Source organism: Pipistrellus kuhlii, unplaced genomic scaffold (assembly GCF_014108245.1).
Source record: "Pipistrellus kuhlii isolate mPipKuh1 unplaced genomic scaffold, mPipKuh1.p scaffold_m20_p_43, whole genome shotgun sequence".
NCBI classification, from domain to species: Eukaryota; Metazoa; Chordata; class Mammalia; order Chiroptera; family Vespertilionidae; genus Pipistrellus; species Pipistrellus kuhlii.
In genome coordinates this window covers 564,039-589,951 of record NW_023425544.1, presented here as the reverse complement: position 1 = coordinate 589,951, position 25,913 = coordinate 564,039, and the positions used below count along the sequence as shown (strand labels likewise).

The following is a 25,913-nucleotide window of genomic DNA, read 5'->3' as shown; positions in this document are numbered from 1 at the left end:
TTGAATGCACCCTATGCTGCCTCGCTGAGGGTGCTACCTGAGGGTGCGAGATGGTGGGAGTGGACCAGACCAGAGAGGGGCTAATGTCCAATGGTGGTTATGTGCCTTAAGGGCCTGGTGCAATGAAGGGGGGGGGGAAAAGTGAGGAACATTTGTAATAATATGAACAATAAAGATTTATTTAAAATAAAAAACTTTTTTTTTAAAAAAGGGCCTGGTAGTAATCTTTCCCACTCACACACTCCAACATTTTACTTCTCTGTTTAGTCATGGAAGGCAAAGGTCTGATGAGCAGAGAGCCTGGCACCTGTGATCCTTACGTGAAGGTAAGTGGAGGTCAGGGTGGGTGTGGATGGGGCTGGGGGTGGGGAAGAGCCATGCTATGGACTGAGTCTCAAGGCCCCGCATCTGTGGGCCTGGGGCCATTTGAGGAAGCAGTGACTGCCGCCTCATTCAGTCAGTAGGCATTTATTTTGTTCCAGGGCGAAGCCCTGAGCTAGGATAGACCCCTCCCCTTAGCCTGGCTTGGTCCCTAGGGTCCTGCAAGAGTGAGAATCTTCCGGGTGAGCTTGGTCATCCACTCAGTGAGCACAGTGAGCACGTGGAGGGCAGAAATCCACAGATGATCTCAAGCCCTCCCCCTCCCCCTCTCCAAACCAGAGGGAGGCAGGATGGCCAGATCTGGGTGGTGGAATGGAGGGAGAGTCTCCGAGAGCTGGAAGGTCCATCCAAGTGGGGCTCTTGCAAGGAGACAGAGGCCCCATGGGGTGGGGAACTTGTAACCAGAACCAAAAGCCAGATGCCTCCCAGAGGGTGGCAACCTTAGTGCCACGCTGGTCAGAGGTCCCTGTGGGCAAGGACTCGGTCAGGAGCAGGGTGGGAGCCTGAGGCAGCTGGTGAACGCATTAGGGTGAGAGCATGGAGTGGGGGGCTTGGCAGGGAAACCAGGAGCCTCTTGTGAAGGGGAACTTAGAAGAGAGGAAGCCTGTGTTTTGGGGGCCACCTCTCTGCTTGAGAAAGAGCAGACATGGTCAAGCTGTACCCCATCTCTGGCTGGGCCTCTGGCTGCCTTCTTGCTACCCCCCACTAGGGGGAATCAGAGGTGTCTGAGTCCACCTCTGGCCTGGGGCCCCTCGCTCTTTCCCAGCATCTGGCTGAGGATGCCACCGTGTCCCCTTCAGAGGCTGGGGAGCCTTCCACTGCAGATGTGCAGAGTCGGCCTCTGGGCCTAGGTGACGGTTTAGCCACAAGCAATCACCTAATGCTTCCTTTTCTCCAATGTAAGATTTCTCTGATCCCCGAAGACCCCGGGCTGTGCTGTCAGAAGACACAGACAGTTCCAGACTGCAGAGACCCAGCCTTCCACGAGCACTTCTTCTTGTAAGAATGCGGGGCGGCTGGGCCCCCGTCAGGAGCGGGAAGGAGTGTTTATCTGGAAACAGCTCTGTCTGCCAAATCTAGAACTAGATCTCAGCAGAAAAACAGTGACTTCGAAAGGATGTCTTTGTTTTCTCATTCACCGTGTCCTTGCATCCCTGGCATCTGGCCCGGCCGTGAGGTCCTCGGTGATAAGGTCTCACTTGGCTGGTTCTCATCATTCAAATGCCCAGCCTGAGACTGGCAGCCCCTGAGGAGAAGGCGACTTCCCACTGTGCCGCGCGCCAAGCTTTCTCCTGAGGCAGAAGGAATTTTCCAAGCTGAGGGATGTTTTGCCTACACCCCCCTCGTTTTAAAACTTGCTAACCTCTTCGAGCCCTGGCTTCCTTATTTGTAAAACGGGGCCAATAATAGTGCCAACCCGAGAAAGCGGAGGTGTGGATGAGACAGGAACACTGAGTGTTGTTTGTTAGTATTTCTTTCCTCGATGCCTAAACTCGATGGGAAGGTCATGAGCATTTTGGATTTTTCTGCTAGTGCAGATTAACAATGTGTTTGTTGTTTTTCAAACCTCCCAAGGTAGTTTTGCTTATTATAGAAAAAGTAGCAGTTATAGATAAACAAAACGGAGAAGAGAGAAAAATCCTTCCAGCCCTACTACTCACTGATATGTCTTGATTTATTTCTTTTTCAGATCTTTGAATTTGTGGGGAGGAGGTCCCTCTCTCTCTCTCTCTCTCTCTCTCTCTCTCTCTCTCTCTCTCTCTGTCTCTCCCTGTCTCTCCCTGTGTGTGTGTTTATAAAAATTGAATTGTTCTATAATATTGTCTGGGAACCTCCCTTTTGTCCTTAATAACATAATGCAAACTCTTCTATGTATGTCAGTACTCACTTCCCACACTACTGTGCTTGGGTTTTTCAAACAGCTCCTCAGGGTTGGAGGTGTAAGTCATTTCCAAATTTTGCAGTTGTGTTGGACGCCATGGGGTCTGGTCTGGAGCTCAGCTCTGCAAACCCTCTGACCATCTGCCTGGTTTGCTTTGCAGTCCTGTCCGAGAGGAAGACGAACCGAAGCGCCTCCTGGTCGCAGTGTGGAACAGGGCGGGCGACTCCAGGTGAGGGGCGCTGCTGAGCTGGAGGAGAGGGCCTGCTCGGGGCCTGTGGGTGGCAGCCAGGTGGCCAGCATACGCCAGGGGCTCAGTTAGTGGATGAGTGACCAGCCGTAGCAAAGCCAAATGTGCCACCAAGTCCCCGTCACTCCAGGTGATGCCAAGGATCGTGTTATCAGAGAGCGTTTGCCGTGCCCTTGGCGCCAGCAAGACACGGTGATGGCCACCAGGGATGCAACCTACCTACCTTCTGCTCTCAGGACACCTCCTGTCAGTAAGGGACACCAGGACAGAAATTAGAGTAACAGCATGCACAGGCTCAGCACCACGGGAGTAGAAGCTCCATGAAAAATGGGCCCATTTCTCTCTTACGCACCCACTGTGCCAAGTGCCTGGCATACGGAAGTGTAGTGTCTGTTGGTTCAATGAATAAAAGAATGAAATGAATAGTAGGACAGTCAATGTGGGCAGAGAGAGAGAGTTCATTGTAGGCTGAGGTGGCCAAGGAAGCCTTCATGCAGAAAGGGGGGTTTTGAGCTTGGGGCAGAGATCGAGAACAAGACAAGGAGAGAAGGTCGGAAGGTCTTCCAGGCAGGGGCACAGCATGAGCAAAGGCCAGGAGGCAGGCATGTGTGCGGAGGGCTTGGGCTGCCGTGGGAGGCCAGTTTAGGAGATGCAGGAGTTTTGTGTAGGAGACTCCAAGCAGGCTGCATTGCAGCATGCTGGAGGCCAGCTACAGTCATTAGTGATAGCGTTTAGTATGGAGCAGGGGAGGAGTTCGGGGCACGGAGGGTGAGGATCGCTGTGAAGGAAAGGGGATGAGAGCACTTGACTGATGGTCACAGCCGACTGGGAGCTGCAGGGGCTCATTCACCTGGTGCAGCCGAAGAAATCTGGGAGGCCCTGTGGCCGGTAACATTTGTCAAGCAACCATAGAACCAAATGGTGTCTGTAAAATGTCTGTAAATTAGCTCAACTCACCTTCTTAGGCCCAGACAATATTTTAAGGATGAATGCTTTTTAGTACCCTAAATTTTAAAAAATATATATTTTATTGATTATTTATTTATTTATTTTTTTACAGAGAGGAAAGGAGAGGAATAGAGTTAGAAACATCACTGAGAGAGAGACATCGATCAGCTGCCTCCTGCATGCCCCTTACTGCATGCCACGCTAAGGCACATGCTCTTGACCAGTATTGAACCTGGGACCTTTGAGTCCGCAGGCCGACGCTCTATCCACTGAGCCAAACCGGTTAGACTAATACCCTAAATTTTATAGCTATTATCTTTCTAAAGTTGAGCCTTATTTAACCTTCATAAGGAAGGAATTGCCTTTTAATAGAGAATCTATTTTTAAAAAATCATGGAATGGAGCTCATGGTGCTGTGGGCCTCCTTCATTGAGCTGCCATTTCCTGGGTGCCAATGTGGCAACATTGTCGTAGGTTCTGGGGATACATGGGGCCGATCAGAGACCATCCTGCTCTCGAGAGGATCACTGATAGAGACTTGAGGTGGAGGTGGGTGAGGAGGAGGACATTGCCTTAAAAATAGGAGCAACCGTTTACTGGGTGTTGACCACAAGACAGGTGTTAATAGTGTATTACCTCATTTAATTCACAAAGCGACTCTAAAGGGAGTACGTTTTTATCTTAAGTTTTCAGAAGAGGAGACTGAAGCTAAGGAGGAAGTAACTTGCCCAAAGTCATACAGACATTGACAGTAGAGCCAGGGTGGGAACCCAGGCAGTTAGACCCCAGAGTCCTCACTCTCAACGCTGTATTGTCTCCTCGCTGCTCAAGTGAAAGGACAGAAGGAAGAACCAGTAGAGGGGAGGGGACAGGGCAAGAGTGTAGAGGGATCTACAAACTCATTGGCCTTGCTGGGAGGTCAAGTACAAAGTAGGGACTGGCTAGAGGTAAGATGAAGAAATAGTCAAAAGCCTAATCTGATGAATCCTTAGGGTTTTTCTTCCAAGGGCCAGTGGTTCTCAATCCTGAATATATATATATCAGAATCACCTGGGATGCTTGTGAGGAACCCAGATTCCCAGGTGCCACCGAATCTTCATGGGCAGGGCCTAGGAATCTGCATTTGCACAAGCTCTCATGGGGAGCCTTATGCAGCCAGATTGGTGTCTGGTAATCCGGCACTGGGGAGGGACCGAAGGGTGTTGAACAAGGGAATGAGAGATGTGCATTCTAGAGCTATCATTCTGGTAGATCTTAGGAAGGTTGGGGAGGAACCAGGAGATTCTTGTGGTGATCCGTGAGAGAGGCGATTTAGGGATAGAGGGGAGGGAACAAGACCCAGGACATAGGAGATGAACTGATAGTACTTACTGGTGATCTGGGCGTGAGAGCAGGTGGGAGAAGTCAAGGATGACTCCTGGGTGTTGGGTGGTGTCCCCGACTAAGCCAGCGTGTCCCGGAGGGGAAGGGAGCCAGCTCTGGGTACGGTGAGGTGGAGGTGCGTGGACCGCAGCCGGGGAAGGGCTGCGAGGGGCTGTCTGTGCTCTCGTGGAGCTCAGGGGAGGAGGGGGGTCTGTGCTCATGCGAGTATGTGAAAGCCAGGACCGCCGAGGTGGTGGGTGCCATTCTGAGCAGGTCAGATTGCCCGGGAAGAAAGTGAGTGCCGGGGACCACGGGTCAGAATCCTGTCTTGAAGGGAAAGCTGGGAAGTGACAGAGGAGGGGCTCAGAGAAACAATAGACACATGCCCACTGGGTGGAGGCAAGGAGTGGAGCAGGTGCTGGCGGCAGACCCCACACTGGGAGCTGGCGCTTCCCCCACCGGGAGCCACCCTCCTGGGAGAGCAGGGCAAGCCCAAGGCTGCTGGAGACGTCAGCAATGCAGCTCGCAGCTTTTGGAAAAGAAGGTGAGGCCGGAGGGTGAGTCAGCAGGACAGCGTGACAGAGGCAGTGAGTGTCTCCACTTGTTGCCTATTTTGGGAAAGTGAGATTCCTTATTAACAAAACAGTTGAACTTGTGGTCACAGTCCCAACCCGAAGCTCAGGAGGGACAGAGCAGGCTCAGACAGGCCTGCCTTTCGGAACAGAGGGCCCTGCTGAACAAAGCTGTCAGCGCCAGCCACCCGCTCAGCGGTTCAGGGCTCAGGGCTCAGCCGGTGGGAGGCGCAGTATTGATCCATCATCCGACCCAGGAGGCTTCTGAGCGGGAGGAGGCAGACAGAGCGATCGCAGGAAACTTCTACCCTGCTCCTCGCTCTCAAATCAAATTGTGCTTCTCTGAAGGACGGACATTCAACTCATCAACGTGACAGACAATTACAGGAGGAAGGAAACCAACATTTATTGAACTCTTCTCTGTGCAGAGCACTTTGCATACATTATCTCATTTAATCCTCATAGCAACCCCGAGAGGTAGGAATTATTACTGTCCCTCTTTTCAGAGAGGAGGAAAGTGAGGCTTCTGAAGGCCCAGGAACTTGACTGAGGACATGTCACAGCTCATGTTTATTAAGTAATTTAGTAAGCATTATCTAATTTAATCCTCATAACACCAAATGAGGTAGAGATTATGGTTGCTCTTTTACAGGTGAGGAAACAGAGGCACAGAGAGGCTAAGTAACTTGCCCAAGATAACACAGCTAAGATGTGATGAAAATAACATACAAATCCAGGCAGTCTGGTGCCAAACTCATGTCCTGGTGACCACGTGATAGTACACTTGACAGTCTCACACAGGTGATAAGTGACTCCCAAACTCTATGTTTCCTGTGTCAGTATATGTACTTTCCATAGCATTTATAACGTCGTTTTATGTGCCTTCCAGCTGAACATGTGGCAGTTACATTTTGCAGATGATAGGAGATACAAGGGAGGCACTAATTTCATTGATTCTCACGATCTTTCCAGTGATGACCATGAACTTGAGTTAGGGAAACAAGATGCTCTGCAAAGATGTTCTGGGGGAGAGCCGGCTGACTCCCACTCTTCCTGGTGATCACAGTGGGAGCGGAGGAGAACTGGCTCAGAACACTAGATTTTGGCCTCGCTCAGACTTGCTGTGAGTCTGTGGTGAGTCCTTTCCTTGCTTTGGGCCTCCGTTTCCTCGTCTGTAAAATGCACCGCCCTCTAAGGTGCCTTTCAGCTGTCAGGTTCTGAGAGTTTTTAAGAAGGCGTAGACAATTTCAAACGTATGGAAGGGTAGAAAATATCACAGCATAAACCCTCCTCCGCTTAGCCCAGCTTCACCAATTGTCAATACGTGGCCAGTCTTGTTTCATCTGTGGCCCTACTCACTTCCCCTCTTCCCATGGATTATTTTAAAGCAAATCCCAGACCTCATCTCATCTCATCTCTATATCTCTATAAAAGATGGCTTAAAAAAATACCAACAAACCCACAATGCCATTATCATGTTTAACAACTGACAGTAATTCCTTAATATCACTGACTGTGGAACCGAGCTATTTAAAAGTTTTGTTGGATGGTATGGTGAAAGCCTAATGGAAGCTTCTACTCATAGCATTTTCAGAACTTGGGGCCAGAGTACAAGCTTAGATTTGTAATGTCATGCACCAAGTTAAAAACAGCAACAGCAGCATGCACAAAAGCCCGCAGGACATACTCGTTTATGTTAGGAGCATCTACAATGTAGATTCTACATGTATGGAGAGCCTGCTTGCTCCGTGTCGCACGGTCATGGGTACTCCGCACGTGCTCTCTCCTTGAATCTCCTTTCATAAACAGGACCTCAGTGCCGAGCACAGTGCTGTCATGTTAGGAAGCCTGTGACCAGAGATGGGAACTGAGCCTAAGGAAAGAAAGAATGAATGGGAAAATGGGTTCGATTTAACCCATCAAATTAAAAATAAATTGAGATTAAATGGAGTAGCCCTGCCACAGAAATAGTTCAAGGTCCCTGAGATGGAATGGAAGGGCACCCCCTCAAAATAGCAATGCCTTTTGCCTTGCGGAGGTTTCCTACTTTATGCTCAAAAGTAAACGGAGCCAAGCACTCTTCCCCTTGAGTGTTCCATGAAGCCTTACCCTGAGCCTCTGCCTAAAATACTCTCACTCTCACTCTCTGAGGCTTAACTCTTTGGGCCTTCTTCAAGCACCTTAGCCCTAAACTACCTCTTGCCTCCTGAGCTTTCATCATTGTTTCCTGCACTGCTCATCTGTCCACCTTGCCCTGTCTAGTGACATCCCTGTTTTGCTGGCCTGAACTGCCATTTAAATTTCTGCATGTTTGTCTTACTTCCTTAACTAGTGGCTGAGGGGGGTGCCCCTCAGCCCAGCCTGCACCCTTTCCAATCTGGGACCCCTTGGGGGAATGTCTGACTGCTGGTGTGTGTGGTATCTGGCCTACACCGGCAGTTGGACATCCCTCTTGCAATCTGGGACCACTGGCTTCTAACCGTTCACCTTCCTGCCTGCCTGATTGCCCCTAACCACTCTGCCTGCCATCCTGCTTGCCCTCAACTGCCCTCCCTGGAAGGTCTCCTGGTCTAATTAGCATATTACTCTATTATTAGTATAGATGCTGTGGCTCCTTGCCCAGTGCCTGACAACCATGGGCATAATGGATTCATCCATTTGTCAAGTCTTCACTGAGTGCACCAACCCCTGTGCTTAGGGCTCGGCAACCAGAAGTCACCAAGGCTTGGTTCCTCGCAAAACTTCAGGCAGCCCAGGGTGCATGTTGTTCCTGGTTTTATAAGCTGACTGGTATATTGCTGTGCACCCAGGTGACATGCAAAAGAAGTCTTTCTCCCTCCAGAGATTTTTTTCAAAAGCAGGTCTAAGAAGTGCCCAATTGAAAAACACTCAGAGGGAGGGTCCTGCTTATGGACATGAATTGTGACAGTTTACTCTGCCTGAATTATCATGAAGTCATTGCAGGCCCCTTAGCAGGAAGCAACGCTCCTAGAAGGCTATTAACCATTTAGCCTTCTCTAAGCACCAGGGAGTGAAAACTGAACTTCCCGGAGAGCAGGGAGCGGCAGCCTTTATTACAGCAGGAGCATTGTGCCTGGAGACTCAGAGTGTTACAGCCATGCCCAGTGTAGAAGGAACATGTGGGCACTAGGTGCCAGCTGGCCTGCTCTTGCATGTGTTGACAAACAAAATTAAATTGGTGATGAGGACCTTGGCAAAGCCTCGACAAGGCTTTTGTGGAATGGCAGCTCAGGGCAGCATCTGCGCTTGTGACGGTCCCGGCAGCTGCCTCTCCCCGTCAGTGCTGCCTCGGCCACTTGCCAGGAGGGAGGAGTGTTTGTTGGTGGTGGTGGGCTTGGGAGGGGACTGTGGAAGGGTCACTTTACTGGGGTGATCACCCTGTCCTCTTTGGGTGGATTATTAATATGGCCGTGTATGATGGGAGGGGGCAAGAAAGAGGGGAGGAGCAGGTGGAGTCCAGGCTGCAGGAAATGGGGCAGGGAGTGAGAGCAGGCGGTGCAGCAGAGTAAGAGTAGCCGGTGGGACCAGGCCAGGGGCAGAATTTGCAGGGCAGGCTCGCTGGTGTGAGGCCGAGGCCCCGGCATTCTGCATCTCTGCCCCTCCCTTGGCGTGGTTACCCTCAAGAAGCCAGTTTTATTTTGCTTCGGATTGTTAGGCAGTGAGCTGCCACCCTTTCTGGAGAATGCAAACAATATGCATTTCTACAGGCCTTCTAGACCACTGGTCCTTCCCTGGGGCAGGCATGGCAGGTGCTTTCTCCAGACTCACCTGCCTGGACCCCGCCTGAGACTGTGGGTCCGGATCTCCGGGAGCAGGCTCTGGGGCATAGGATGTGGGCAGGCACTTCAGGGGGTTCTGGGGTGCACCCCCTGACTCTAGCCACCAACCTCGCTGAGGCCCCTTAGACCAGGTGCCAAGGAGACACATCCCCAGGGAGTTCACTGCCCATCTAGGAGCTCAGGCCATCTTGGCTCTGCTATTGTGCCTTCCACAGAACATGCTAGATCCGAGTGGGTCTTTCAGACATTGACGTCAGCCACCAGGGCTGTGCTCCAGTCCAAATACCCATGTTCTTTCCTGATTAACAGTAAACCAATCTGAAGGAGTCGGAGTCAGGGATGTGCTAGGAGAGAGAATAGAAAAGTTAAAAAGCAACTCCGGTGTTAGGATGGAGAACGATGCTGTAGAATAGAAGCACTTGCCAATACCTTTATACTGTGTTTTATTTTTTATTTTTCCTGATTATAAAAGTACTGCTTGTTCCCTAAGAAAATTGGGAAACACTGAAAACCCAGAGAAAACAAAACCTCCGCTAATCCCGCCTACCAGATACAATCATTATTAATTTTCGTGGGCGTTTCTCATTAACATCCATTGTGAATATTTTTTTGTGGGCGTTTTCCTCATGAAAGGACAGATTTGTGAATTTCCTTTTCTCACAGTAGCGAGATTTTTCTTTTTGCATTTCATTAGTATTCATCTTTGCCATCATTATTGAAAGCTGCCAAGTATCCATCAGTCCCTGACTGTTGGGACTCAATAATGGACCGTCTTCAAGGAACTTTGAATGACTCTTAACCAAGAAGGACCTCAGCCTTTCGCCACAGTGACATCCCCTCGAGGCCTGATCCTGGTTCATGCCTACTTGTCCTCCTGGCCACCCGGTCAGGTTGCTCTCGTCGACTTTTCTGTTGCATTTGATCTTGATCTGAGACTGTCCAGGATCTGCTCAGGTCTTGCCTGGACCCGAGACAGAGCTTCTTGAGCTTGTGCTCTCGTAACCTTTGTCCTCAGTTGAGCACCATCAGCTAATATGGAAGCTGCAGTTTTCTGGGGGGACCAGTTCTTTGGATCTACTGGCACCAGAGCAGTTAAAACCTGTGAGGTAGCTCTGAGCTTCTGTGGCGGATGGAGGGAGTGCCGCCCCATGACCTGGAACCCCTGGGTTTCCCACGGGACACTGCTACTGATTAGTTCAGGGACCTTGGAAAGGGGACCAACTTTGAGCCTCTGTTTTTCCATCTGTGAAATGGAGAAATAACTTTCCTCCAGCCTAACTCATGAAAGTTGGAAAGGTCAAATGAGATGATGTAAACCGCAGTGCATCCGACAAATCCACCCTACACTTGGTAAACGATCTCCTGACTTAAGGTGCTGACGTACGTCTGTGTTGTTCTCCCAGACAGAGCGGACTCATCGGCTGCATGAGCTTCGGGGTGAGGTCTCTCCTGACTCCAGACAAGGTGAGTCCTCGGGAAGCTTCTGGCAGGGTCATCCCACCTAGGCCGAGCTGCTTTGTCTGGAAGCCCGTGGGCAGGGCTGCTTTCTGTGCTAGACCGGTGCCCGGTGGCCTGAATAACAACACTGCAGTTGTCATCTATGTGCCAAGGGTTTGGGTCCCTTCTTGATTTCTTTTTGTCACAGAGCAGTTGTTAGGAGACCCAAGTCCTCCCAGGGGACTCTGGTTCTGGTGTCTGCCCTTAAGGACACGGGTAGGTCCCTTGAAGCTCAGAGGACTCCTGGGACTTCCTGGAGGAGGAGGACCAGGTACTCATGGTATGCCCCAGAGGTCACTGCGATGTCATCTACCAGGGCTTGTGTTTTGGGGCCAAGCAGGTACCCAGGGGTGGAGTGAACATCCTCCATGGAGCTATCCTTCTGGCTGGGTGAGGCCTCCTTGGGGTCTAGAGACCTCTCCCCCAGGTAGCCCGTCCCTCATCCAACTGGAGGCTTTTGAGCAGGAGAGGGACATGCTTCTTTTGTGCGTCCCTGGTGATGTCCCGATGGCCTGCCACACAGTGTTGCCAGGTAGCCCTGTCACCCAGCTTAGTGTCCTGGCAGCAAGGTCTTGGGCAGGTGGCCGAGAACCCTTTATCCTGTATGTGGGTCCCAAATGTCTTTTTATTTAAAAAAAAAATATATATTTCATTGATTTTTTACAGAGAGGAAGAGAGAGGGATAGAGAGTTAGAAACATCCATGAGAAAGAAACATTGATCAGCTGCCTCTTGCACACCCCCTACTGGGGATGTGCCTGCAACCAAGGTACATGCCCTTGACTGGAATCTAACCGGGAACCTTTCAGTCTGTAGGCCGACACTCTATCCACTGAGCCAAACTGATTTCGGCAAGGGTCCCAAATGTCTTGATTGCAACCTGGGCTTCGTTCCCTGTTGGGAGAAGATGTTCCACCCTGGAGACTGCTCAGGAGCCTCAGGATGCCTACTTTCTGGCATTTCCCTCCATCCTTCATTCCCTCCCTTCTGTCAACATTTATTGGGCTCCTATTGTATACCAGGCACATCAAGGAGTCTGTTCACAGCTTAGTGGGGGAGGTAGGTATGCAAGTAAACTGTGGGAATTCAGCAGAAGGGAGGACCAGCTCTGTTCACTGCATCAGGGAAGGCTTCCTGGAGGTGTAGTCACAACAGTTACTTTTGGGGAAGAGACGCTGGGGTGTCCATCTCTGCAGAGATGCTGCTGCTCTTTGAGGGGTATTGGTGGCTGCCTGACCTGTGCCCTCTGCCTCCTCTGAGTGTGTCATGTCTTCTCTTGTGACAGGAGATCAGTGGCTGGTACTACCTTCTGGGGGAGGACCTGGGCCGGACCAAGCACCTGAAGGTGGCTAGGCGGCGACTGCGACCCCTGAGAGGTATTTGCACACCACCTCAGCTTCTGCCCAGATGTGCTGCCACCCCCCATCCCCCCCCCGGACCTCCCCCTTCCCTTCCTGGGCAGCAGCATCAGTGCCTGTGTTTTGTGGCAGATGTCATCCCAGCTATGATTAGATCTCAGGTCCAGGGACTTCTCTCGAAGCCCTGCTAGCATGTGGGCATCAGGGAGCTTCTTGCCCACGTACCCTGATGTATGTGGCTGGATTGGATAGGGTTAGAGTCTGATCCCACGTGGTTCGGTGCCACCCCTAGCTCAGGGAGGGTGGGCTTCGGGAGCTTCCTACATGGGCTGATTCCCAGGGCCAGTCGCCTCAGGATCCTCTCCAGCTGCCCTGCTAACCCACCTCTGTGGTCAGGGCCCGTGGGCCTGGCCATGAGTCCCGAGGTTCAGGACTTGGATTTTGCATTTCCTCTGTTCTGTCCCTCCCACACATAGTCATGGCTCCTGAGCCCCTGCCTGACCCGAGCTCGGGCATCCCCACGTCCTGGAGGCCAGGAGTGACGTGGGCAGCCACATGGGCCTGCCACTCGGGCCTGGTCCTCTGGGTGGTCTGTGGGATGGACCCTTACATGCCAGCAGACACTTTCTGATGCCGCTCTGTTGCCTCCTAGACCCGCTGCTGAGAATGCCAGGAGGTGAGGACACTGAGAACGGGGAAGAACTTAAGGTAGGTGCGGACCAGCCTGCGTTGAACTCATGGGCCTGAGCACTGCTCCGGGTTAGAACCTGCTCTTGGTCAGTCCCTTGGCCCCGGAGACCCCTAAACAGGACAGCACTGGGTGCCTGGAAACTCAGCAAGTGTGCATTTTTGAGGGATTATTTCTGAAGCTCTCCTCTGGCTCCTCAAGCTCGGGGAGAGCCAGGCCCTTGCCCTGGAAATGGAGGAATCAGATCTTCTTGACTTTCAGCCTCTTGAAGCTGAGTCCTCCCTTCCCCACAGGCCTCCGCACACACCTTGCTTTCCCTGGAACCGAGGCCGCATTCTCCTCTCAAGTTAGGGCTGCTCCATGTCAAGGAGTCTCACCCTGAGACCCATGGTTCTCGCTCCATCAGGGCTTTGAATCCAGGGAGGAGCCTTCACATAGGGATGGGAGAATGGCCCCAGATTCATTTTGTCTCTTTGCAGAACATGGCAGGTAGGCCATGGATTTCTTCAGCAACACAGACAGGGAGAAACAAAGTCCCAGAGACTGAGTAGCCCAGTGTGCCAGGTGCTGTTGTTATTGAATTTAATCCCACCTCCCACCTCCGAGGGGGCTGCCACTTCCCTGTCTCACAGAAGAGGGGGATGTGCATGGTTCGGATGTCCCTGCCCTCATGGAGCGAACAGTCCGCAGCCATGCTTTCCAATATGGTAGCCAGCCACTGCCTGCCTGTGGCTCTGGAGCGCCTGAAACATGGCTAGTCTGGCTGAGGTCCTGACGTTTATTCAACTTGAATTTAAATTCACCTTGCACTTGTATCTGATTGCCACTGTATTGGATAACACTGGTCAGTTACTGTTTTCTGTGTGACGTTGTTAGTAGTTTAGAGCTGTCTTCTGGCTTCAGTAGGAGACCTGCAGTGGCCTCCCTCCCTCTCTCTGTACTTGCTGGTCACAGAGGACAGTGCGCAGGGAGCCTCGCTGGTGATCTGTGGGGGTCACGGGGACGCCAACACTGCAGGTTTCCAGGTGGCTGGGGACAGCCCTGCCTCTACACACAGGCCCGAGCCCAGGGCGCATGGTTCTGAGGCGCCTTTGATTTTCCGGGGCGTGCACACTCGAAGTTGTCTGTAGGACTCAGCCAAGTGGGCGTGACTGTTGGAGGTTTTGTTGGGGGTGGGCGAGAGAACCCCCCAAAAGTCACCTGTTCAACTTGTCCATTGTGCGAATGGGGAGATGGAGGTCTAGAGACCTGGGTGACCTGTCCACTAGAGTGACAACCAAAGCTGAGCTGGATGAAGGGATATGCTCAGGCATCCAGGATGTGGGTGGGTGGATGGTTTCTCCAGGGACCCTGAGGCGGGTGTAGGCTCATCAGGTGCTACAAGACAGGGGACAGGAATGGAGTTTTGGTCCCAGCTGCATCTTACCCAGCTGTGTGACCTTGACTGCTCCAGGCCTCCAATTCTTCCTGGGTGAAATGAAGAGGCCAGCCGAAACCGGTTTGGCTCAGTGGATAGAGTGTCGGCCTGCAGACTGAAAGGTCCCAGGTTCGATTCCTGTCAAGGGCATGTACCTTGGTTGCGGGCACATCCCCAGTGGGGGGTGTGCAGGAGGCAGCTGATCAATGTTTCTCGCTTATCGATTTTCTAACTCTCTATCCCTCTACCTTCCTCTCTGTAATAAAATCAATAAAATATATTTTAAAATAAAAAATAAATAAAATGAAGAGGCTGGGTCATCTGGTGATTGGAAACTCTTCCCAATTTGCCTTTATGGGCCAGTCAGACCGGAAAGCAGCCCACTCTGCTTACAAGGAAACTGGCTTTTAAGTAGAGGCTGAGGGGCAGGCAGGTCCTCAGACTCCAAATGTTTCATGTTCCCTGTTGTGAGCTGGTACGCCTGAGAGTGCAGCCCCCTGACCCATGCTTCCATTCCGTAGGCTGGGTTGGGCCCCTGGCCTTGCGGTGGGGACCCTGGGATTTGCACCCGGGCAGAGGCAGCCCTGGTGTGGAGTGGGCCGTGCTTTCTGCCCGGCCTCTCCTGTGTCCGGGTGTTTGTGAGAACCTGGGGTGTTTGTGAGAACCCGGGGTGTTTGTGATCACAACGTGGCCCGTGGCGGAGCACGCAGCCAGAACAAAGGCGCCCTCTCCCCGCCGGGCCCGGGGAATACTAACTAGTTGACAGGAATTTTAATATAAAACTCTCCCTCTTCCTTGTCATTCTGAGGTTTCAGGAAGCCTTCGGGCTTATCATGCAGAGGCACACAGCACAGACAGGGCCTGGGGAGGTGAGAGGTGATTTCCTGCCATTCTTCTGCGGGGCGGGCTTCCCAGGGCGGTCATGCCAGGCTGGCGGGGCGCAGTGCGGGCTCCGGCTGCTGGGGGAGAGCCGGGTTTTCATGGGGCAGCAGCGGAGCGGGACCTGCAGCCATGAACCGCTTCAACGGGCTCTGCAAGGTGTGCTCGGAGCGCCGCTACCGCCAGGTGGGTGCCCGGCCCTTTGAGGGGCGGCATGGGGTGTCATTGGGGGTCAGGGGTGGGGGCTTAGCCTAGCAGGACTTCTCTCCCCTTATGGCCGTCCTTGTCCCCTCCTGCGCCTTGCAGGTTCGTTTTGATTTAGGGGAGGACAGAGGCAGTAGCTGGACCGGAGACCCAGCCACTGCCCGCTGCCCCTCTCTCTAGGGGCGGATGGGGTCCAGCTTGGTGCTGTCCTAACCAGTGGCCGGGTGGTGTCCCTCGTGAGATTATTGATTGATTTTCTGTGTTTTCTTATTTTGTGGGAGCGTGGTTGTTCAAGGAGTGTCCCAAGCCTGAGAATGGAAGTAGCTAAGTTGCCGAGCAGCTGGGGTTTTTTTTTTTGTTTGTTTGTTTTTTTTTTGCTAACTTTGTAATTTTGCGAACTTTCCCTGCTTCCGACGGGACAGCAGTGCCTGCTCTGCATTGTGTGTGCGCGCGTGTGTGATTGTGTGACTGTTTCTGCCTGTGGCAGTGGGTGCTTGTATGTGAGATAGGACGTTTGTGTTTATGTGCGCACGTACGATTTTTCTTGTACGTGCTCACCCATGGACATGCACACACGATTTTTCTCCCCGCTGATACCTTGAGGCGGATCCGGAGCCCTCTGGCTCTGGAGCCCAAGTTCACCGCGGGGGGTCTGGCCTCAGCCTCCAGTCTTAGGATGATCCGTTAGTCTCTGAGCCTCTTCTGGAACTGGGATGAACATTTTTCCTTATAAAAAAATAAAGCCATGGGGTCAGTGAGGGTGCAGGCGAGGGATGTCCAGATTTTGGGAATGGGAGCTAAGAAACTGTTCTGACTGTGAACTAGAGAAGTCCCTCTGTGTGCTCGAATGCACAGACTGACGCCTGGGACTTGACTCCTTTGGGCAGGCAGCGTTAGGTCCAAGGGAGATGCCCAGAGGGGTTGCCTGCACGGCGGCCCCACAGCCAGAGACCCACAGGTTCTCCCTTCAGCCCTCCCTCCCTGCATGGCCCCTCCCTGCCCTCCCACCCCTGCCACACCAGGGTGGTGGAGTGGTGAGGCCCCGAGGGACTACAGAATGGGAAGTCAAGAAGTCCTTGGTCACCTTGGGACTACAGACACATTGTAGTCACAATGGGGCCAGGCATGAGTGTGGGCTGGGCCTGGGGCTCTGGGGTTCAAGTTCAAGACAAGCCTGCACTAGTAACCAGTGCAGCATTGAGAGCACCAGCTTTTTGTCAGACCTGGGTTCAAATCCAGCGCCACCTTTCTTCCGATGTGGCCCTTGAGCACGTCCCTCTTCTTCCCCGAGTCTCAGTCTCCCCGTCGGTGGAAAGGGCTGATCACGCCCAGGGAGGATGCTGGGAGAATAAGGGGAATGTTGTGTGTGGCGCCTGCCACAGCCCCGGGCATGCTCCATGAGCGGTGGCGGCTGGAGATGAAGGCCAGGCATGGAAGAGGCGCAGAAGCCAGGCAGGAGGGCAGAGGGAGGTGCGGTGATGGGTGAGATCCAGGAGCGGTGGCAGTTTCTGCCCCAGACAGGAAAGAGCAAGGACCAGCTCCAGGAAGGACGGCTCTGCCACCGAGGTCCCGGAGTCAGGGCGGGGGCTGCTCTCCTCACCTCCTGACCCTGGGGCCTGGGGTCAGAGAGGGGGACTGAGAGCTGGAGGCTTCCCTTTCTTTCTCTTTCACACGGGATATTACACCAGCCCTGCACCCGACTCCGGGCAGCCATGAGGATCAGGCTGTTTGTGAGGGTCCCGGCTTTTCACCGTGGCCAGCGCGCACGATGGCCAGAGAACAATTCTGTCTCCTTCGCTCGGTCCCACCCTCTGCTTCTTCATACCCGCTCCTCTTCCCAGCCTTCCCCACCCCCAGCTGGTTGGACCAGGGACCTGGCTGGCTCTTAGGCTGGTGGGCAGGAAGGCAGAGGAGCGCCAGTCCACTGTGCCACCCGGGTGTGGATGTGGGAGGCTGTTTTGCTGGAGCACATAGTTCAACTCCAGACTCCTCTCTGGAGTAAGGTGCCCAGATGTCCCGCTTTTGGAGGGACGTCTGCTCACCTTACTCTGGAGCCAGTCCCTCATTGCCAGCACCATGCCCACGGGGCTAGGATCTCTGTCCAGAGCCTGCACCGAGGCCAACGGGACTGTGGCCCTTGTGGGGTCGGACTAGGGAAGTGCTGGCAGGACTTTGGAATCCCAGCTTCTGCCTGGGTTTGGGTTGAGGGTGAGTGGCCAGGCTCCTGACAGCATCCCTCGGCCTCGGCCTGGGCTTTCCGCACTTACTCCAGCGTTTGTTTTTCTTTCTTTCTTTCCATTTTTTTTTCTCTTCCTGTCTTAGCTGCGTATTTTCCCAGAATTCTTATGGGAACAGGGTATTTTCCTGCCCCCTCCCCCACCCCCTTGTCTGTCAGATTTCCTGTTTTAAAGACTCGCTTTGAATCCAGTCCCAGGGCCGGTGGGAAGCAGAGCCTCAGGGGCCTCCTGGCAGCGTCCAAGGGCCTTGGTCACCCTGGGCCCCCGGCCCTCCCCTTCCTCATGCCTGACCGTGGTGAGGACAGCTGACGGGCGAATGCCAGGCCCCTAGCCTTGAAGAGACTCTCCTGGCCAGCGGGCGGCCCTGGCCTTTCCAGGCTTGCTGAGTTGGCTTCTTCCTGCCTGAAACCCCCGCCCTGTGCCTCGACGGGGCCCAATGCATGTCCACTTCCAGGGGGGTCTCTCGGAGCCCCCTGCAGCCCGTTTTCTGTTGCTTTCATGCCACCTGTTCCCAGCAGCTTGGGATCACTTTGGGGTGGGCCAGGCTGGGCCTTCTGCACTCCGCCCAAAGCCTAATTGGGGGAGCAGGAAGGGGGAGCACAGCAAGGCTGAACTGAATTGAGTCAGCAGACTTTACTGTACCCCCCAGCCCCCCCAAACTCCCCGCTGCCGTGGGATGCTGCTGGGCTGTCCTCATTAACTTCGCACTTGCTGCGTTCTGCGGTGCGCGAAGCCAAGCACAAAGAGCCACTCCCAGCTCGGCCTCCGTGCTTTGCTGCAATGCCTGTCATGTCCTGCTTTGCGTTGGAAAGATCTGTGTGCCCTCGTGTCTCTCTGGGAGCCAGAGACCCGGGCCCCATGCTCCGCGCCTCAGCAGAGCCTGGCATGGACCAGGGACTGAACAACTGCCTTGTAAAGAGCATCCCCATGGCACAGCCCTCCCAGGGGCCTTCTGACAGGAGGGGTTGTGGAGCTGCTGGGCACAAGGGCACATGGGCGCACGGGCACACTGTGCTCTCCCCTCCCTGCTCCCCCAATTAGGCTTTGGGCGGAGTGCAGAAGGCCCAGCCTGGCCTCGGCAGGCTCAGTGAGGTCAGTGGCCAGTTCAGGTTCAGCGGCCCCCACACCTGGGAGCCCTCATTGGATGGACTGTCTCGAGAACCCGGCACTTGCCCTCTGACCTTTGACTTGAGGGTGTGAGTGCATGTGTCCCTGTCTTCCTCCTCCCGTTCTCTGGGAAGGCAGCGTGCAGGTTGGCTTTGTTTCTGGAAAGGAGAGAGGGACTGAGCAGGCAGTGGGTCACAGGCCACGTGCAGACGTGCAGGTCCAGTGGGCCTTTGGGGAAGGGCTGCATGTAGCTGGGCCGAGGAAGGCGAGCTTTGCCCTTCTAAGGCTCTCTCCATCCCTGCCTCTGCGTCGGCCTGAGCTCCCAGCTTGCCTGCTTGGCCCACAACCCAGTGGTCAGGATGCCTGGGCCGATACAGGAAGGGTGAGAGGCTGGCCAGCCTCCTTTCCGGCTCCAGTTAGAGAGAAGGGTGGCTCTGGGGTGGGGCCTGGGGGCTTCCTGACCTTGGGTCGGCTCCTGGGAGTAACTGGGCGGGGCTGTGTCCTAGATCACCATCCCGAGGGGAAAGGATGGCTTCGGCTTCACCATCTGCTGTGACTCTCCGGTCCGCGTCCAGGCGGTGGACTCGGGTAAGTGAGTGTCCTGGGTGACGCAGCCCCATTCTCCCGCCGGGCGTGTGGGTCTTGGAATGTAAGGGGAGCCCCAGAGTAGAGCAACATGTGGCCTCGTTTTTTCAAAACGAAAAGAATAATATTTTTAAGTGACCACAGATAAAACAGAGGCTTATGAAAATATACCCACTCTTTTTGTGTGTGTGTTTTTATCAAAATGAAAATAGATTTTTTTACATGTTGGCTTCCCAAGCATTTCAAACAGGAACTAAACCTATATTTTCAATAATGGCTGCCTGGGGAACATGAGTCATTGCTGAGCTCTGTTTAGGAATTGGTATTTTATCCTACTCCAAGCCTGATCAGCACGGAAGTATAGGCAATCCCTTCCTATTTTTTCATAAAGAGAAGGTTTCTCCTAATCACGGAGTGAGCATCTCGGGAGGAGAAGCCATTGCTCAGTGATCTGGGTGACCCCCGGGCCTGCATGGGGTCGGGCACGAGGCTGGCACTTGTTGAGGTGCTGAAGGAGTGAAGGAAGTGTGTGAGCCTGGTAACAAGGAAGGATTCTTGGTGGGAGGAGGGAGGTACTGGGGAGTGGGGTGGGACTGGCTAGAAGGATAGTCAGCAGAGAAGTGTGAATAGGTGAGGGTCCAGGCCCACTCCACGTCCACTTCCAGGGGGTCTAAGGTCCCTGGCAGCCACCAAGGTTGGCCCCTCATTTCTCAGATGAAGAAACTGAATTTGACTTTGGATCCCTTTTCGTTTTGTTTCCCCCCTCCCCTCCCCAAATGATTTTCCTCTGGCTTGTTTTCCCACCCCCTGTTGTCCATGACCTCTGGTTAGGCTTATATGCAAGCACACAAGTCCTTCGGTTGATCTCTTCCCTCTGCCCCTCCCCTCCCCTACCTTCCCTCTGAGGCCCGACAGTCTGATCGCTGGGGAGGGGTTTAGGATGGGAAGGGGGGGATGAGGACAATTATGTGACACCATAATCAATAAAGAAATAAAAGAAAAAGAAAAAGAAAAAGAAACAGAACGGCAGTCCTTATCCTGGGTCCCTGGGGAAGCAGAGGACCCCAGGGCCTTCCAGCGGGTTGTGGGCTTGAGGAGCCCTGGAGTGTCCTTTCTTTGTCCTCGCAGGGGGCCCGGCAGACAGGGCGGGGCTGCAGCAGCTGGACACCGTGCTACAGCTGAACGAGAGGCCCGTGGAGCATTGGAAATGCGTGGAGCTGGCCCACGAGATCCGGTGAGAGGGGCCGGGGGCTGCCTGAGGCCCAGCTGGTGGCAGGCCTCCCCTCCCCAGCCCGGGCACGGGGCCTCACCCTTCCCTCCTTCGCCCAGCCGTCAGCAATTCGCTCTGCCCCTCAGGGAGTCCGTTTCTCAGCCTGCAGATGGGCGGTTCGGGCTCAGAGCAAACAGCAGGGCCGGAGCTCTCAAACCAGCCCTCTGGTTCCAGGGGGCGGGGGGTGGCTTCCTACTGGAGCTCATTATTTCTGCCACCTCACAGCTAAGCCCGTGGTTTTTAAAGGGTGTGTAGATGTTGCAAATGTGTCAATTGCCCAATTAAAAAAAAAAAATACTCTTGACAATATTTGGGCCCTCTACTTTTAAAAAAAAATTTTTTTTATTGATTTTTTTACAGAGAGGAAGAGAGAGGGATAGAGAGTTAGAAACACCGATTAGCTGTCTCCTGCACACCCTCTACTGGGGATGTGCCCTTGCCCGGAATCGAACCTGGGACCTTTCAGTCCGCAGGCCGACGCTCTATCCACTGAGCCAAACCGGTTTTGACTGGGCCCTCCACATTTTGGCCGGCTGGGATAGAACCCGCATGGCCCACCGCTGGTCTGCTTCTAAAATGACTGGGTGGATGGACGCACGCAGGTGTTTGCTTGCTCCTCCTGGCTTATGTTTTGCCCACAGACGTCACCAGTTGAATTTGGTACTTTCTTTTTTAACCTGGCCTAGGCCTCAGCATCCTTCTCAGCCTCCGTCAGCCCATTAGAGTGGTCCTATGAGGAGCCTTAGGCTATCTCTGTTTTACGTGATCTCTTATCCCCCTTCTTGCCCTGACATTAGGGCTTCTCCCCCTCCCGAGCTCGTCCTCTCTGCCCCTGCAGGCCCTCGCCTCAGCTGACTTTGATCTCTCCCCCAGACTCAAATTCTCTCTGTGACTCCCCCTTTCCAGAAGCTGCCCCAGTGAGATCATCCTGCTCGTGTGGCGCCTGGTCCCCCAAGTCAAGCCAGGACCCGATGGCGGGGTCCTGAGGCGGGCCTCCTGCAAGTCAGCACACGACCTCCTGCTGCCCCCCAACAAGCGGGAGAAGAACTGCACCCACGGGGCCCAGGCTCGGCCTGAGCAGCGCCACAGCTGCCACCTGGTATGTGACAGCTCGGATGGGCTGCTGCTCGGAGGCTGGGAGCGCTACACCGAGGTGGCCAAGCGCGGGGGCCAGCATACCCTGCCGGCGCTGTCCCGGGCCACTGCCCCCACCGACCCCAACTACATCATCCTGGCCCCGCTGAACCCTGGGAGCCAGGTATGGACAGCTGGTTGGGGGAAGGCGAAGGGCACGGGTCCCTGGGTGAGGCCAGGAAAGGACTCACAGTGGTGTTGGGGAGGAGCCTGCAGGGGGATGGGAGTGTGTGTGAGTTCCACTGCTGCAGGGCTGTCCTGGGTGCAGAGAGCAGGCGGGGGTCTTTGTGGCCTCAGGGCGCAGACACAGATCCAGGGGGCCTCACAGGGGAGAAGGCTGCTGCTCAGAAGGGAGGGCTCCACAATGGGATGGGCTGCTGGGGGCGGTGGGTGGTGAGTTCTCAGGCACAGAAGGTGTGAGAGCAGACAGTACATGACGGCAGGGTGGGATGAGGGAGTGTGCGCCCCAAAACATTGCCCCCATGAGATTTTTTTTTTGGGGGGAAAAGTGTTCTGAAGTCACACACGTTTGAGCAATATCCCCATGCACACTAGCCCATGGGAGCCTGCTCGGGTCACCCTGTGCACTGGAGACGGGCGTTTAACCTTGTTTCCCTCAGCATTTCCCAGACTCCCCTGAGGGTGCACCCTGTGGCGGGGTGGTTAGCATCGCTCCGTGCCAGTGTTCCATGGAACATTTTTTGGAACAAGCTGCCCTCAAGGAAAGTGGGGATTTGGCCAAGGGACTAGACTTACTGACAGCTATAGCCTGTTCCACTCGAATATTCCGGAGGACTCTGGGTTTTGTTTCCCAGCCCCCTCTCCGCTTGGTAGCAGGACTGCTGTTTTCCCTAGTGCCCCGAGGTGTTGGCTTCCCATCCCCAGGCTGGCGGGAGCAGCCTGCCGGGTTCCTGGGGCTGAGGTGTTCTCCTGTCTTTGCCTTGTAGCTGCTGAGGCCTGTGTACCAGGAGGATGCCATCCCCGAAGGTGAGTTGGTCCTCTGCCGCTGTGCCCTCCGGGCCTTTGAGAGATTGTGAAGTCAGCCGGGAGGCCGGGCCCAGCCTCCCCCTCTGAGGTTGGAGGCCTTCTCAGCAGGATCAAGAAGCACCCCCATGCTGATGCAGGCTCTGTGTCCTCGAGTGCATTTTCTCCCACCCCGAACCCCAGCGTCCTTCCGCCCTGGAGGCTGCCCAAGGAGGAAGAAGGCGGGATCTTGTCTAAGAGGTGGTGTACAGGACTCGGGCACTCAGTTGAGATTCATCCAATTTTTACGAAAGCAACCAATATCTGTTAGGTGCTGTAGGCAGCATGGTCAGGTTTGCGTGGAAGGGAGGCGTGGAATTTGGAGCTGATGGTCTCAAATCGGAGTTCTAGCTGTGTGACTTTGCTCAAGTCATGGGCCCTCGCTGAGCCTCCGTTTCTTTACCTAATAAAACGGGGCTGATGATTCCCACCCCGGAGGGTTGTGGGGGAGTTAAAGAAGGTAGTGGTTGTGGGCAGTAGCCTGTATACGGAGAGGTGCTACCCAGAGGGTCGTTGTCTTTGAAGTGCACATGTCTCTGCTGTTTGAATGATTCTTCTCTGGCCTTCACACCCTGGCCCTATTTCTTAAGGGCCAAGGAGAGACAAGTGGGGCTCAAAATCAGTTCCTTCCCTCAGGAAGCCTGAGCTGTCAGTCTCGGTGCTGGAATTCCTGGCAGGGCATTCCTTCAGGCCCCCTAGGCACCTGCTGGAGACTTCTGTCGGGTGGCTTATCTGTCGGTTTGGGGTTTGTAATAGCCCCTTGTGCACTCACGTTCGGTACTACTCAGCAAGCCCTTCCCCATCAGGCCTCTCCTGTGTGCCCCACACCGGCCCTGGGACAGGCAAGGCAGTGGCCCTTACAAGCCCCACTTTGCAGTGGGGGTAACTCTGGCTCACAGGGGGAAGGTACCTCAGAGAGGGGGCTCTGGAGAAGCCCGTGCTCATGTTCAGGTGTCTTGTCCAACTGCAATCCTGAGAGTCACAGGATGGGTCCTCTTTTAAGTTTTATTTTTGTTCAATTGCAGTTGACACTCACTAGTACATTGGTTTCAGGTGTACCCTGTCGTGGTTAGACATTGATATAACTTAACCAAGCGATCCCCTGATAAGTCTAGTTCAGGATGGGTTCTTCCAGCAAAGGGGCCGGGACCTTGAAGCTGGGACGTGGCCTGGGGCAGATGTCTACACCCTCCACCCCCACCCCTGTCCTGGACTCAGGCTCTTTCTACTCTAAGCACGTCCCCCGAAGCATCAGGAAGTGGTTTAAGTGATGATGGTTTGAGTGCTGCCCCAAGAAACAGCAGGGGTAGGTGGTCACTTGCGGGGGAGGTGTCGACTTGTTTTTCTCACCTCGCTGGGAGCAGGGGTGTGGGTGGGCGGGCGAAGGAAGCAAGTGTGAAACCTCCTGAGCTGAGTTTTTCCTCTGAGGCCGTGGGTCTCACGTTGGTGGGGAGCTTCCCCGCGATGTAGATGTAGCGGGGTCAGGCCACCTGTTGACTGCTCTGGCTTCCAAGACTGGGGGTGGTGGAAGGAGACCTTGACCCCGGGACAATGCAGGTCAGGGAAGACTGGTCAGGTGCCCAGCTGGCAGCAGGAACCCTTGGAGGGGCCGGGGCTGCATGGAGCCTGAATGCTCCAGGGTTTGCCTCCTGCCCGCTCGCGTCCTAGAATCCCTGCCGTTTTAGGAACTCGGTGTTTTGCTCCTCAGCCCATTGGAGGGACATGATAAAGGCCTGTGGGCCACCGCTGCTCAGGCTGAGGTGTGTGCCCAGCGCTGTCTTTTTAAAGAGGAACCCCCTGCAGTCTCCTGCTCTCTTTCCTGGCAGCGTCTCTCCCCCTCTCCCTGACCCCTCCCCATGCCCTTGTTCTCCCCTTTTTCTGATTAAAATAACTTGTGAGTTGGTGGCCCAGCGGGGAGGACCTCCTGCCTCTGACAAAGCCCAGGTTTCCCAGCGTCCCCAAGGCACCTGGTTAACCTGCTTTTCCGTGCGGAGGAATCACAGCCACAAGAACCCCAAGTCAGCAGCTTTCCTGGCACACCTAGAGGTCCCAGGCACGGTTCTAGGGCCTTTCCTTGGACCATCTCACTTAATCCTCGCAGCGACCCAGCGAACTTGGTACTGTTGTTAGCATTGAGGCAACCAAAGACTCTGAGGGGGGAGTGAGCTGCCGGAGGTCACCAAGCCAGTGAGCTGAGGGTGCTCTTCCCCGAGGACTGGGACAGCAGGTGCCACTCCTCGTTCTAGACCAGCTTAGGGGAGCCCAGCCACCCCAGCTCCCCTGACTGATAGAGGCTGCCTCTCCAGGCATCCCGGGCAAGTCCACTGACTCTGCCGCCGCCAGACTCTGCAGAGACTGGGTCTCTAGACCCTCTGCCCTGGGACCTGGGAGGCGGTGCACTGGGTGCGCTGAGCTGGGTGTGTGCAGGGGGTGGTGGGGACGGTGGAAAGCGGAGAGCAGGTGCTCTGCCACCTGGGCGCTCACCACTGTGCCCCAAGCGATGGTTCTGCGTGGGACGGTGGGCCTGGTGAGGTCAGATCTGGTTTTTCCAATAGGAGCGATTTCCTGATGTTAATAAGTACGAGGCCAAACCGATAGGTCTGATGTGGGCCCTGGGTCACCAGATGGGGTCTGCACCCCCGTCACAATGCATGGTTCCCAGCTCCGTGCTCACCGTGGGAGTGCTTATTTACGTGTCAGTATCTCTCCTCGATGGCCAGGGAACTCCTCGAGGAGTTCGGAGGCCTTCCTATAGTCTCAGCACCTCGCACGGAGCAGATGCTCGCAGCAGATGGCTGTGGACCGAGTCTGTTCCCGGTTTCTGCAGACGGGATGCCTTTGCAGGGCTAATCGAAGTGCCTCACGGCCCCCCGTCTCTGTCCTACAGAATCAGGGAGCCCCAGTAAAGGGAAGTCCTACACGGGCCTGGGGAAGAAGTCTCGGCTGATGAAGACGGTGCAGACCATGAAGGGCCATGGGAACTACCAGAACTGCTCAGTCATGAGGCCACACCCCCCACACTCAAGCTATGGCACCTACGTCACTCTGGCTCCCAAGGTTCTGGTGTTCCCCATCTTTGTTCAGGTGAGCTGGCGGCTGGTCACAAGCACTTCCCTCGGGGGGAGGTGAGAAAGAGGAGGGTCCTTGACCCCAGGACTCGGGGATGGTGCCTCATCTCCCCCGTTAGGGAAAGACAAATCGCTTCAGGTGCTCAGGATTCAGGGGGTGATACGGAGGGAGCACAGGTCTCTAAGTAAGAGGGAGGACAGGAGAGTTGGGGTGGGGTGGGGCAAACAAGGGGGTCCCCTCCTTGCTTCCCCCCA

The 25,913-nt window shown here is 54.5% G+C and overlaps 1 protein-coding gene across 6 annotated transcripts in view; it reads left to right on the top strand.

The window, feature by feature from the left end:
* The window catches only part of RGS3 (regulator of G protein signaling 3), a 113,409-nt gene that overhangs the window by 14,897 nt on the left and 72,599 nt on the right, over positions 1-25,913 (top strand). For 3 of the 6 annotated variants that reach the window (XM_036411934.2, XM_036411935.2, XM_036411938.2), the window contains exons 3-13: positions 268-326; positions 1,286-1,380; positions 2,424-2,492; positions 10,596-10,656; positions 11,974-12,064; positions 12,699-12,754; positions 19,085-19,166; positions 20,292-20,397; positions 21,340-21,691; positions 22,515-22,554; positions 25,478-25,674. In XM_036411934.2, the coding sequence (XP_036267827.1) occupies positions 268-326; positions 1,286-1,380; positions 2,424-2,492; positions 10,596-10,656; positions 11,974-12,064; positions 12,699-12,754; positions 19,085-19,166; positions 20,292-20,397; positions 21,340-21,691; positions 22,515-22,554; positions 25,478-25,674 (1,208 nt within the window). Of the gene's footprint in view, positions 1-267; positions 327-1,285; positions 1,381-2,423; positions 2,493-10,595; positions 10,657-11,973; positions 12,065-12,698; positions 12,755-14,894; positions 15,217-19,084; positions 19,167-20,291; positions 20,398-21,339; positions 21,692-22,514; positions 22,555-25,477; positions 25,675-25,913 lie in introns of those variants that run through there. The other 3 variants (XM_036411946.2, XM_036411937.1, XM_036411936.2) reach the window with 3 other exon arrangements.